Source organism: Electrophorus electricus, chromosome 11 (assembly GCF_041902795.1).
Source record: "Electrophorus electricus isolate QZ-2024a chromosome 11, ASM4190279v1, whole genome shotgun sequence".
Lineage (NCBI taxonomy): Eukaryota > Metazoa > Chordata > Actinopteri > Gymnotiformes > Gymnotidae > Electrophorus > Electrophorus electricus.
In genome coordinates this window covers 5,137,501-5,151,224 of record NC_137507.1, presented here as the reverse complement: position 1 = coordinate 5,151,224, position 13,724 = coordinate 5,137,501, and the positions used below count along the sequence as shown (strand labels likewise).

Below are 13,724 nucleotides of genomic sequence, written 5' to 3'. Positions count from 1 at the left end.
CTTTTCCAGCATATCTTCACTGTTCTTGTCAAAATATTTCCACGCTTTCTTATCAGCCTCCCTTGGTTTAACCTTTACTCTTTCAACCAATTTAAGTAAATATGCAACATGTTCCCCATAGTCTTTACTCATTTGGAAGAACAGGCTACTAGAAAACTTGTCTTTGCTAAATTCATATTCCTTACTTTGCCCTTTTTTTTTTTTTTTTTTTTTTTTTTTTTTGTTGTAGGCAAGGGTGATTGCACAAACGTAATTGCAATATGACCCAATAATATAAATAATATGGGTACGGGTGACTCTCTCCCCTTTCCCCCCCCCCTTTTTTTTTTTTCTTCTGATAATCACGTCTCTAACGTTGCTTTAATTTAATTCTGCTTCAGTAATTCGTGCTGGTTTACAGAGCTTCCCCTTTTCTCTATGGGGTGTCCTGTCCGGCCCGGGCCCATTTTCCCTTACACTTGTACGTCTACACAGTGTGCCTAACTCTTTTAGGCTATTGGAGTCCCAGACTCCTTCTGTCATCCCTAGTATTCCTCTACTATGCTGTACACACAGGCACGACCCCAGGCAAACTCTGGCCGATTGCTTTATTTGTACTTTTAAAGATTGGTTTACTATTTCCACCACTTACTTTAAGTTCGTTGGATCAGGCGGAGTACACCACCGGAGTCAGGCGGAACATCACTCCCTGGTTAGGTACTTTCCCGTATTCTTGTGGGTTTCCCTCTTTCTCCAGCTCAGTCGAGATATTCTCTCTGAGGAGCGTCCTCGAAGTTCAGTCACCGCTGCTCCGCGTGGTGCCCCTCGCTGATCCTGCCCACTACGCCAATTTCTCTGGTTGAATTTTGAATAAACAGCAAGTCAGACGTGATTAAAAGAGTAATTTATTATAAAGAATTGAAAAAATGTAGCTACATGAGAGATAATGCCTACAGCAAAAGCTCTGCTCCTTATATCTAAACCTCACATCCAGGGAGGGGTGCTCTGTCCTGCTCCTTATTGCGATGAACATTCTTGCACTCACCAGGATGGACACAGTTTGCAAGATAAACCTAATCCCTCTTTTATGACACCTACAGGTGTATATAGGATTATATTTGAATCATTACATATGAATCACACGATAATACATGATCGAATAATATTTTCCATCACACATGTTTTAGCAAGTAATTTATTTTTTAAATACAAACTGTATATAGATTATGCCATTTAATAATTTTACTAAATACAAATGTCCAATGTGCCTCATTGCAGTCAAGAACAGTTTATTTCCATCTGATGTTGGATTATAAATGCACTAGGGACTGTTTCAGCAGTGATGTGAGTCTTTTGCATGACAACCAAAAATCAAAAATCAAAAAATTATTTATATAGCGCTTTTTACAACAGGTGTTATCACAAAGCAGCTTTACAAAGCCCCCAATGAGCAAGCCAAGGGCGACAACCACACTATTCCTACTCTTTCTTCTCTCGGGTAAATACCTACCCATATTAAGCGAGATATAAAAACCTACTGGCTCTAAAACATCATCAGTGTATATGAATGTATCCTAACACGCATGATATACAGATGTAAACAAGAAGGGAAGGCAGAAGGAGGTAGGATGGATGGATGAAATGGAGATAATGGATGGATGCACAGATGGAATGGATATATAGATATATGAATTATGCCTCTACCGAATGGACTGGATGAATGAACAGATGATAGAATGGATGGAAGAGATGAATGTATGGAATAGAAGGATGGAACAGATCCATGAATGGATGGACTGATGGAATGGATAAATGGATGGAATTAATGGATGGAATGCATGGATGGTTGGATGGAAGGATGGATAGATGAATGTATAAGACAGATGAATGGCTAATTGGATTGTTGAAATAGATGGAGTGGGTGGAGTATAGTGCAGACAGCCTACTCTATGAGATCACACTTCTCTTTCATCTTGCTCTGTTTGGATGTTTTAATAACTCACACTGAACATGTTACTGACTCACTATGAAATATAATGAATGATGTTTTGCTGGACATCTGAATCCAATCTTTGGTCCAGTGTATGCAAAGCATTTCCCATTCAGACTATTGGCTTTGGCTCCACACACCATCAATATGTTTTCTCAGTGTAATAAGACCTTCCATTGTGCAAAAACAAGGATAGTGTACTTTCTATGTGGTCTAGAGCAGACACAGAAACAAATACACCTGTACAGGCAAACAAATAAACAGAGCCACTTACACTTAAGAGATAACACCCCTGTAAAGATAATGATTCCCACACACACAGGCACCCGTGCGCGCGCACACATACACACACACACACACACACACACACACACACACACACAGACAAACACACACACACACACACACACACAGACAAACACACACACACACACACACACACACACACACACACACACACACACAGACAAACACACACAGACAAACACACACACACACACACACACAGACAAACACACACACACACACACACACACACACACAGACAAACACACACACACACAGACACACACACACACAGACACACACACGCACACACAGACACACACACACACACAAAGCTTTTTGCAAGGCTGTAGGAGAGAGAGACGAAGAGTGTGGTAACTTCTCACATCTCTAGTAAACTGAAGCATTGCGTATCCATTCTTCATCAGTATCTCAGAGGATTTGATACTCTTGCAAGCTCTTTAGCAAAAGGAAGGTTGTATACATGATCTGGCACCACAGACGCTCAATATTTGGAAGTTGGACCTCTAGAGATAATCCTGACCTTGCTGGACTAAAGGAATGTGCTTAAGTGGATGTTGGCTAGTGATATAGATAAGATAATGTATACTGAGGATATGATCACAGTATCAGCACAGTGAACTGCGCACCAATTAGAAGTTCTTTAGATAACAACTATGTCTACAATGTCTACTCAGGCATCTATTCTTGCGCATCCTCACATATTTTCTGGACTGATTACGTTAGGTCACAGGGAGCATGCCCTCAAAATACTGCATAAAAGAAAGAGCTTTCTCCACTGAAGATTTGCAATAAACTTGCCCAACACATGAGAAGGGTCTCCTGTCTCTTCACATTACAAATAGACAGATATTAAGCCATTGTGCTTGTTAAAAAATTAATCACATCCATTTGCAATCCATTTGCAAATATTTTTTGTGCAAAAGTCATAAGTGCAGAATTGGGAAGACGTTTATTGCTGTGGCTGGGTGATTTGCAAGATAGGCAGTTATTGTTTGTGCTCTACTGTGTTGAATGAGTCATTTACCTAACCCAATTTTGTATCTAGTGACCTTGAACTTGGGAAAGACAGTACATAAAACCTCTTGCTGTTGTTAGACCTCACATAACCCTGTATGTCATGTTTAACCCTGTACATTTACATCATTTGGCTGATTTTTATCAAAACAACTTACAATTCTGACTGAACACAACTTGAGTAATCGAGGGTTAAAGGCCCTGCTTAGGGGCACCACAGTGGCAACCTGACAGTTGTGGGGCTTGAACTGGCAACCTTTTGATTACTAGCCAAGTACCTTTATCATTGCCCTGAATTGCCTTTTACCACACCTAACCGTGTATTTCATTCGCTGATCTACATATAGTAGGAGCTTCAAAATTATTCATGATGAGGGAAATCACACAAAGCAACACCAAAAGCACAGGATGATAGTTTTGGAAAACTATTATCACTGATAAACTGCTCTAACTGAACAGACCTGGCAAATTTAAAAAAAATAGTAAATAACTGCACATACATAAACACAAATCCAAAAAACCTTGCTGAACCTTCCACCAGGAAGTTCACATTTGCTTTAATGGCTTTCTACAGTGACAATGATGACAACTCAAAAGAATAAGGGCCAATGAGAAACTTGAAGTAAAGTATCCTTGAATGATACACCATCATGCTGTAGGCAAAGAGTCTCCAGTCTTAACCAAAGTGGTTTTATTCTAATTGTTTAATCGGTTGGTGTCAGCTCTGAAACAACTGATCAGTGGGTTTGGTTTAGCTGTAACCCTTCAGCATCTTCACCCTCTACTGATAAGACTGGACACCTCCATATGGACACAGCCAAAATGGTTTCTTTCATTGTTTTTATGTGTTATAGTAATTATCATCAGCTAAACTGTCCTTTGGGAATAATGGCAGACTGAATTCGTGAAGCAAAATAAAGTGAAAGTCTGAGATTCAGGATGTTTTCATCTCCTGGCTAACAGATGTGGAGCATGTACTGTTAATGAGGCTCGGGATGAAACAACCACTGAGTTTTTTTTACCAGGCGAACAGATGTGGTGCTGCTCTGTGAATGGGGCTCTGGATTAAACAGCCTTTTTTCCCCCTACACTTGACACATTTGCATAGCAAGCTCTGCCCAACTTACACATTAATCTCATGTAGGTGACCATTAAGATTGCAGTTTGAATAGAAAACATCCAGTTAAGGAAAAGCACTTCTTCAGGTAAGACTAGGGTAATATATTTGTACTTTTTCTCTGTCTATTCAGCAAATCAGTTTTTAACAATATTGATATGTTATTAAAACGTTTTTTGACAACCTGTAGCTATGTGTAGCTAAAATAAGAATTAAACTGAATACACAGTGGCCAGTGTGCCTCATTGTAGACTAGAACAGTTTCATTCCAGCTGATATTAAATTTTAAACACACAGGACACCATCTCAGCACAAATACAAAGCTTTGGCATGACAGCCATTCTGGTTCTACTTTTACTTCATACAGGTAAATATCTACTAATAATCAATAAACTTAAAAAACTAACTGGCTCTAAAAATGCATCCAGTATGAATGATATGAGTTAAAATATATCTATTGGAGGAAGAAGAATATTGATACATTCAGTAGAATGCCAACATATTGAATAGCCTCTATGTTTGTGTGATGGCAGGGCTAACTCCATTCAGCTTTCAACACAGGACACAGAGTACATCCTGCCTAATGACTAATATTACTTTAGTTAATATTACTTGAGTTAATAACGTGCTGTATGTATGTATAAAATAGCTGCAAAAGAAAATATACTCCAATTTAATTGGCTGCTGCTCTGTTTGAGCTGATGACTGCAAAAACTGCCTTGGGTTTGCAATGGTAAGGTTGTGTTTATCTGTACATAAGTGAGCAATAAATGAACAGCAGTGACTGTTTCTTTGTGGTAGTGATGATGTTAATTTTGAATTTGTAGTAGTTCTACAGGCCAACAGCAAATGTTTACATCTCTATGGGGCCCAACTATTCCCCAAACCATGCTGCAGTGAAAATGATGTGCCCCTAATTTTATGGTTTGGTTGATTCCATTTGTCACGCTATAGTTGAAAAAATGGAATCAGCAATGGCTGTGCATTCATTTAATGTTAAGAGTGTGGAAAAAACTATGAAAATATTTTCAGAACAATAAGCATTCACAGCTCTATCTGTTTTGACTGTGCCCTGCTACATTAACAAGAGAACCTCCTTCAACAGTCGTTTCTGCTGCAGTGCAAAGTCGTCTCAGAACATTCCACATCATTGGGACTGAGAATCTGGTTCAGTCTGAGGCTCAGGCAGCATGTAGAAGAAACTACACTGACCTCGTCATTGTGTACAATGAGGAAGGAAACACTGTACTGGCTAATCTGACTGAGATGGCTGGTTTAATGAATGCCTGGATTAGCCTCTATCGCAGTCAGCCCAGTTATAAATGGTCTAATGGTGATGCAGTTACATGCAGAGACATGACAGTAGACTGTGGGACAGAGATGTGCTGTGCTGCTATGAAGGTTGATGGGACTGCTTGATGTGCACACAGGCAAATCATTTTATGTGCTATGAACAAGGTAACTATAAAGATATTTGAACTATATTGACTACTTTATTGATTTAACCTTTTATTCTAAATATATAGTTAAAAATAGTTTTGTCTAATCATTTTATGGCTGCAGGTATGTACCACAGTTATCATTTAGTGCTTGAGAAAATGGCCTGGTATGATGCTCAGCGATACTGCATGGAGAACTACACTGATCTGGTCAGCATTAGAAATCAGAAACAAAACGAGGAGGTGATGCTGAACGGGAAGAAAAGCATCACGCCGTTCTGGATCGGCCTGCTGTGTGATGTCTGGGAGTGGGCTGATGGAGGACTCTCTGGCTACAGGAACTGGGGAGGTGATAACTCTCAGCCATTTAGCTGCGTAGAACTGGTGAAAGGAAAGAACAACATCATGTCCTTCTGGATCGGCCTGCTGTGTGATGACTGGGAGTGGGCTGATGGAGGACTCTCTGGCTACAGGAACTGGGGAGGTGATAACTCTCAGCCATTTAGCTGCGTAGAACTGGTGAAAGGAAAGAACAACATCATGTCCTTCTGGATCGGCCTGCTGTGTGATGTCTGGGAGTGGGCTGATGGAGGACTCTCTGCCTACAGGAACTGGGGGACTGGTCAGCCTCGATCAGAATCAGACTGTGTATGCATAGAAACAAGCAAATGGATCTCAGTGCCATGCAATAGTTATATTAATTCTGCTCTGTGCTACCGCAGTAATCTCACAGGTATCAGAACACATTCCCACAGCACTAGAGAACATGCCTGATGGCTTCTAATCATAACGTAGTGAGTAACCAACAAGAGAACCTTTGCTGCACTCTTTTCTGCAACAGTGGTTTCTGCTGCAGTCCGAAGTCGTCTCAGAACATTCCACATCATTGGGGATGTGAGTCTGACTCAGTCTGAGGCTCAGGCAGTGTGCAGAAGAAACTACACTGACCTGGTCACTGTGCACAGTGAGGAAGAAGACACTGTATTGGTTAATCTGACGAAGATGGTCTATCCCAGTACTGCCTGGATTGGCCTCTATCGCAATCAGCCCAGTTGTAAATGGTCTAATGGTGATGCAGTTACATTCAGAAACATGACAGGGAACATGACCTGTGGAACAGGGGCCAACTGTGTTGCCATGAAAGCTGATGGTGGATGGGAGACATTTGAATGCACAGAGAAAAGAGATTTCATGTGCTATAAATACGGTAACTAGTGACCTGACTGGAACTGTCAACTAGAAATTGTTTGCTCATATAAACATTACAAATTTAACTGAATAGACTGTGTATACCTTTGACCTCTACAGATGGTATTAGATCCATGCTCAGTTATCACTTAGTGCTTCAGAAAATGGCCTGGTATGATGCTCAGCAATACTGCAGGGAAATCTACAAGGATCTGGTCAGCATTAAAGATCAGGAGCAAAATGAAGAGGTGAAGCTGAAAGGAAAGAACAGCATCATGTCCTTCTGGATCGGCCTGCTGTGTGATGACTGGGAGTGGGCTGATGGAGGACTCTCTGGCTACAGGAACTGGAGAGGTAATAACTCTCAGCCATTTAGCTGCGTAGAACTGGTGAAAGAAGAATGGTCTCCAGCAGAGTGTAATGATCCTGCATATGCTCTGTGCTACAGCAGTAAGTCGTGATTTTACTAACACAAAATGTTCTCTGCAGTCTAGATAATTATATTATCTAAAGAACTGTCTCTGGTGTCACTCTAAACCATCCTCTTCTGCTGGGATGTTTATGTCTCTTTCAGCATCCATTCACGTCAGTGATGACAGTATGAGCTGGGAGAGAGCTCTGGACTACTGTAAGGAAAATAACAGGACTGGTCTTCTATGCATTGATTCTGACCTTGACCAGAAAGAAATGGAGTCTGAGCTTAGGAGGAATAAAGTCTCTGGGCCAGTGGACAAAGTCGACTGTCTGAGCTGTTGAGGTCATCCAATATGCTGACTCCGGGATCCTGGACCACCTGGGGCGGAAGGAGACAGCCAGTGTTTCACAGCTGCAGTGCCACAGAAACAGTGGAACAATCATTTAGACAGAAAATGGACATTTCTGAACTTAGAGTTCTATGTGAAGTTAAACCAACCTAAGAGGTAGTGGGCTTAGGTGGAGGAGTTGAAGAGGGGCTTACAATTCAGTCTAACACATTTCAATTACAAACACATTACAACACTTTGATGTTTTCTTTGCTTTTTAGGACTTTTAAAATTAATTTAGATTTTTTTTATCAGTGATGTAGACAAACTCAGATAAATTATCTACCTCTCTTTCTCTCTCTCTCTCTCCGTCAGATCTTTATTTTATATTAAAACTGTTCAATAAAAATAATTAACATGTATTTAAAAATATATACAAAATAACCTAACCTATTTTTCAGCTTTCAGTATAATACATTTAGCATTGTTTGTCTTGTTTACGTGGCCAGATTTTACAAACATGGGAAAGTCACTATAGTTAGCATTTAGTTTAGTTGCTGACTGACCACTAATGTTTCTAGACAGACAAAAATGTATTTATTCTATACTAATAAACTATAAAACGATCTATTCTCAATAATACAGTACTTGAATCCTTATTTTCAAAAGCTTTTTTGTTCTTGGGAAATGTATGATAAAAAACAAGTACATTTCATGGCTCCACTTGTATACACACATATAAATAGTAAAATCCATATAAGACATAAGTAACACATTCGAATAAGCAGAAGTCAAAGATGTATTCTGAAAGAGTTCCAGTGACTTTTATTATGAAAAACGTTGTATTTTCATGACCAGGAAGAGTTTGAGAATGCGACTCACCTGTCTCCGAGTTCGTTCTGTAAACATGGGTAGCACTGTAGAATGTCAATGAATACGTTATTATCAACAAAATTTAATTTCTTTCGAGGTAGGCTGGTTTGTAGAGGCAGATATGTAACAATGTCAGTGGTAATCACACACTGTGGAACCTTTGTTCGTTTCTTCGCTAGTGTCACGGAGCCGACTGGTTGACAGCGAATTTTCCGCTGAGCGAAATCACTATCGAGCAAGCCTGTCGGGTTAGCTAGCTAGCCAGCCATGCTAGTTTATCTCGCTAGATATATAAATTCACCCAGATTCGCTTAACAATTTTAGCCAGTGGACTAGAACAGTAGGTAAGATTTCATGACCTCGTCAAATTGAGAAACTCGATGTTTCGTTGGTGGTGATGGAGAGATCGACAGCCAGCTAACCTAGCTAGCTGGCTAACCTGATGACATTTCCACCGTAGCTAGCAGCTACACAGCGACACAGAATTTGTCACGTTATGTCATACGTAGCTAGCTCGGTATCGCTGCCTTTGGCTAGGAGGCTTGGGTACGATCAAGGAGGACTGTAGCCAAGTTCGCAGACTGTCAGTAGGCAAGGTTATTCATACCTGAATAACAAGCACGCTATCCAGGAGATAGCTGGGATATCTAACTAGTAATTTCTCTCAGTCCAGACAGAGCCGGTCCGGACACAGCGAGTAATCTCCCGCGGCGTATAGGTATTTATAAAGTTGGTTTTAACTCCTTTTATTGCTGAAATCTAATGGGTTAACATTTTATCAAGGAAGTAATGAAAGTAAACTAAAATTACATGAGACGTAATCAGAGTTCTCAATGAGAGAATTTAACGGTTGCACTTTGTTACAGAGAGGTATTCCGAATAGTTGACATAATACGATAATGAACATAATAAGACGGAAGGACATTGTGTTGGACTGATGCTTAGTTGTACACCAGCGTTTGGAGTGACACATCATCAGCCTGACCAGTCTCCCCTGTGTATCAGCATGATCATGCTCGCATCCTTTGCTCGCGCCGCAGGTGTGATGTGCGTGCGCTGTACTGCAGTTGACTGTTAAGTCCGCCTGCACGGGAGGATGAATGCTGAGGAGGTGGAGCTGCTCGGGGACTCTAAATACAGGAACTATGTGGCGGCTGTGGACAAGGCCCTGAAGAACTTTGAGTACTCCAGTGAATGGGCGGATCTGATCTCTGCACTTGGCAAGCTCAACAAGGTAGGTGCCTCTGGCTCTCGCGCTCTCTCTCTCTCTCTCTCTCTCTCTCTCTCTCTCTCTCTCTCTCTCGTCTGTCTCTCACTCACAGATATATTTCCATGATATACTGAATCTTAATAAAGAATTGCCAAAATAATGCTATGACCTCCCTGAAAAAATACACCTCTGTGTATTTTAATGGTTAGCATTGCAAATGTGTATTACACAGAAGGTATGTTGGTATGTTTATTAAGGGTCTTGTTATTATTTAAAACCCTTTGTTGTTTTAATATTAAAACCTGGCCCATCAGCTGCATGTTACCCTGGCAGCAGGAGACATATTCTTGCTGTCTTCTTCCAGAAGTTCTGTAGCTTGTTTTTTTTCCAGTTTTATTTTACTGTAGAGAGCAGCCAGTGGTCTTTTTCACAGGTGTTGCAAAACAATGCCAAGTACCAGGTTGTGCCCAAGAAGCTTACGATCGGCAAGCGTCTGGCCCAGTGCCTTCACCCAGCACTACCCAGCGGTGTCCACCGCAAGGCCCTGGAGACCTATGAGATCATCTTCAAGATCATTGGTCACAAACGACTGGCTAAAGATTTGTTCCTTTACAGGTAAGGAAGGTCAGAGTTCAGTGATGCACAAGTACATAGTGGAATACCATATCTTAGGATGATGTCTGTTTTGGAGTGGGCTAGGGACTTGTGGATTAACATATGACAAAAAGGAGACTAGAAAATGCTTGTATTTCAATAAATATGGTGAATGGTTTAGTGTTTTGATCAGGTAGTTAATTTTATTCGTTTACAGCAATGGAGAAGTGTGGGTCTGATTCTCAGGGCTGTAGGCCCAATGAACAGGTGTGGGTCTGATTCCCAGGGCTGTGGGCCCGATGAACAGGTGTGGGTCTGATTCCTAGGGCTGTGGGCCCGATGAACAGGTGTGGGTCTGATTCCCAGGGCTGTGGGCCCAATGCTCAACTGCTTTAACATGATGTTTGATTTTAACACCTTCTTAAGTATGATCCCGCTGATTGGGTCTTGATTGGTTCTGATTGGTTCTGTCTGACCCACCAACTGATTGGTTCTGATTGATTCTGTCTGACCCACCATCCCCTTTGTCTTGCATTAGCTCCGGGCTCTTCCCCCTGCTTTCCAATGCTGCCATGTCGGTCAAGCCTGTCCTCCTGGGCCTGTATGAGACCTACTACCTGCCCCTGGGGAAGACCCTGAAGCCAGGCCTTCAGGGGCTTTTGACAGGCGTCCTGCCTGGCCTCGAGGAGGGATCTGAGTACTATGACAGGTCAGATTACACGGCGTGTGTTTATCTGTGTTAAAAGCGGCTATAGAGTATGTGTGTTTGGGTTAAGAATTGGGCTCAGTGCTTGGCTGAATTACATGCTTCCTCAACATTCACCGAGTCTCCTACTCTGTTTAGGCCGAAGTGTTTCCCCTGTCAGGTATAATTTATCACAAAGTGTTGGTATACAGAAAGCAAAGAGTTAACTGTTTATCTCATTTTTAGTTTTCTTTTCTCTTTTTAGTACCAATTCAGTTTTTAAAATTTTATTTTTATATTTTGTGATTAATTGATTAAATGACTGATTCTTTAAGGACCAACACCCTGCTGGAGAAGGTGGCATCGGCAGTGGAGCAACTGGCGTTCTACAGCGCCCTCTGGGGGAGCATCCTGACCAGCCCGGCCGTGAGGCTGCCCGGGGTCAGCTTCGTCCTGCTGCACCTCAACCGCAAGCTCTCCATGGAGGACCAGCTCTACGTCATGGGCAGTGACATCGCTCTCATGGTACCGGCGTTTTGGTTCCACCCTACTAGATGCGGTATCTGTCCACACAGCATGGGATGGAGACAGTATTGATGCTTGTTCTTAATGTGGCAGTGATGGAAATGAAAATGTAGCAGTGATGCTTGCTTTGTGAGCGTGTGGACAGAAAGGATTTGGTCACAGTTATGGGAAGAACAACAACGAAAGAGAAAGCTTTGCTAGTTTATTCCGTGTTGGAATCACTTTTGTAGTGTCTTATGGGTGATTCAGTTCTGTAATGAATCAAATGAATGCTACACTGATGGTGAACTGTGCAAGCGATTAAGTTGTGTTCTTTGGGGAGTGATTGGCAATTCAATTGGCTTCTCTGATCTGTTGCACAGGTGGAGGCCGTCAGCACATCCGTACAGGACTCCAGTGTTCTGGTCCAGAGAAGTACACTCGACCTCATCCTCTTCTGTTTCCCTTTTCACATGAGTCAGGTATTGATTCATTCACTCACTCACTCACTCACTCACTTTATTTAATTTCCTATGGTGGAATTAGGGCATTTATTTTGTTGCTTTTCAAGCAAACTGATTGATTATTCTGGTTATTACAGTGAGCCCCACATGGCATATGTTTATTGGGGTTTAATCTGGGCTTTTGCTAGGCCACACCATTCAGGCACTTGCCCAATATCCAATCCAGTGTACAAATGCTTCGGGTCACTGTCATGTTGTTAATGCATTTCCTTCCTGCATGTTTGTTCTCTGAAATTCAGAAGTCTTCTCAGTAATCAACAGAGGTCCTTGTTTTCAACTGACACTATATCAGTACGCTATGTGTATCATGTAGATCAGTTTGTCATGTATATAGTGCTACCTCTAAAAACAAAAAGCAGAGCATGATGTATGAGACGTGATTGTTATTAAAGAGCTTATTTCCTATGCTGGAATAGTGGCAGCTCCCACCCCCTTCTGACTGGTGGTCCAGACAGACTGTTGCAGCCTGGGGTTATTGCTTTTGGTTGATCTTCCCCTCAGGCCACTCGTCCAGATATGATCAGAATGCTGTCTGCAGCACTGCACGTGGTGCTGAGGAGAGACATGTCCCTGAACCGCAGGCTTTATGCTTGGCTGCTGGGTAAGACAACCTGTGCACGCCTGAACACAACCTCAGACATTGTGTAGACACACGTGCACACACACCCACAAACCATGTAGACTCACGTGCACACACCCAGATATCATGCATACACACGTGTGTAAGCACTCTGACACTATATAGACACGTGGGCTAGCACTGTTCTTGTAGCATTTTTCACATGGTTTCTGGAGAACATTTTGGAGTAAACCAAACATTGAAAGAGCTACTGTGTATACTGCATTGGTAAGCAAACGCATCAAACACAATGAGCTCACTTTACAGGGCTGTATTCATATTTCCAGTGTGTTGCTGTCTGCAACTTCTGAGTTGCAGAAGCGAGTTCTGATGCTTGTTGGGGTCTCTGCTGGGTCTAGTGTGCATGACTCGTTGATGTTCAGAGCACACGTGTTACTGGACCATAAGCATGTGCTGTATGTTCCTAGCACTTACTCCCTGCTTTGCTCTTGTTTTTATGTGCAATCCATGTGCGTGGAATGACGGTAAGTGCGTGCGTGCGTGCGTGCGTGCGTGCGTGCGTGCGTGCGTGTGTCTGTGTGCGCAGAGTTTTGTGTGTCGGGATACTAACAATTCTAATTCTATTCAAATGGGTTAGGATGGGTTTAATCTTCAGTGTTTGAGGGTCTGCTGTGTTTTCAGTGTTTTTCCAATATACAGTATCTTCATTAAGTACAGACCCTTTATTCAGTACTTTGTTGAAGCCCCTTTGGTCGCAATTACACCTGCAAGTCTTCATAGATACATTTTGCATACTTGGATTTGAGCTGTTTAACGGATTAATCGTTCATGGCATGTCGTCTCAAGCCGTCACACTGGACAGTGAATGTCTGTGAAGTGCCATCTTGAACTGTCACAGATGTTTGATGGGGTTTAAGTCTGGACTTTTGCTGGGCCACTCAAGGACATTCAGAGACTCATCCTGAAGCCACCATA

The 13,724-nt window shown here is 41.9% G+C and overlaps 2 protein-coding genes across 10 annotated transcripts in view; both read left to right on the top strand.

Moving 5' to 3' along the window:
* Positions 1-6,007: 6,007 nt before the first annotated feature.
* On the top strand, positions 6,008-7,826 carry LOC113578982 (C-type mannose receptor 2-like). Its single transcript, XM_081723123.1, has 4 exons — positions 6,008-6,496; positions 6,659-7,041; positions 7,131-7,486; positions 7,611-7,826. Exons 1-4 carry the CDS (start codon positions 6,008-6,010, stop codon positions 7,790-7,792), a joined length of 1,410 nt encoding a protein of 469 aa, XP_081579249.1. The 3' UTR covers positions 7,793-7,826.
* An 832-nt stretch (positions 7,827-8,658) lies between these two features.
* dop1a (DOP1 leucine zipper like protein A) overlaps positions 8,659-13,724 on the top strand; it is a 27,210-nt gene continuing 22,144 nt past the window's right edge. For 5 of the 9 annotated variants that reach the window (XR_014125896.1, XM_081722923.1, XM_081722924.1 and 2 more), the window contains exons 1-7: positions 8,663-9,370; positions 9,693-9,886; positions 10,296-10,477; positions 10,995-11,165; positions 11,477-11,666; positions 12,029-12,127; positions 12,671-12,770. Coding sequence is in view for 8 of the 9 variants with exons in the window: in XM_081722923.1 (XP_081579049.1) it covers positions 9,749-9,886; positions 10,296-10,477; positions 10,995-11,165; positions 11,477-11,666; positions 12,029-12,127; positions 12,671-12,770 (880 nt within the window). In the remaining variant the exon portion in view is untranslated. Of the gene's footprint in view, positions 9,371-9,692; positions 9,887-10,295; positions 10,478-10,994; positions 11,166-11,476; positions 11,667-12,028; positions 12,128-12,670; positions 12,771-13,724 lie in introns of all 9 variants that reach the window. The other 4 variants (XM_081722921.1, XM_081722920.1, XM_081722922.1 and 1 more) reach the window with 4 other exon arrangements.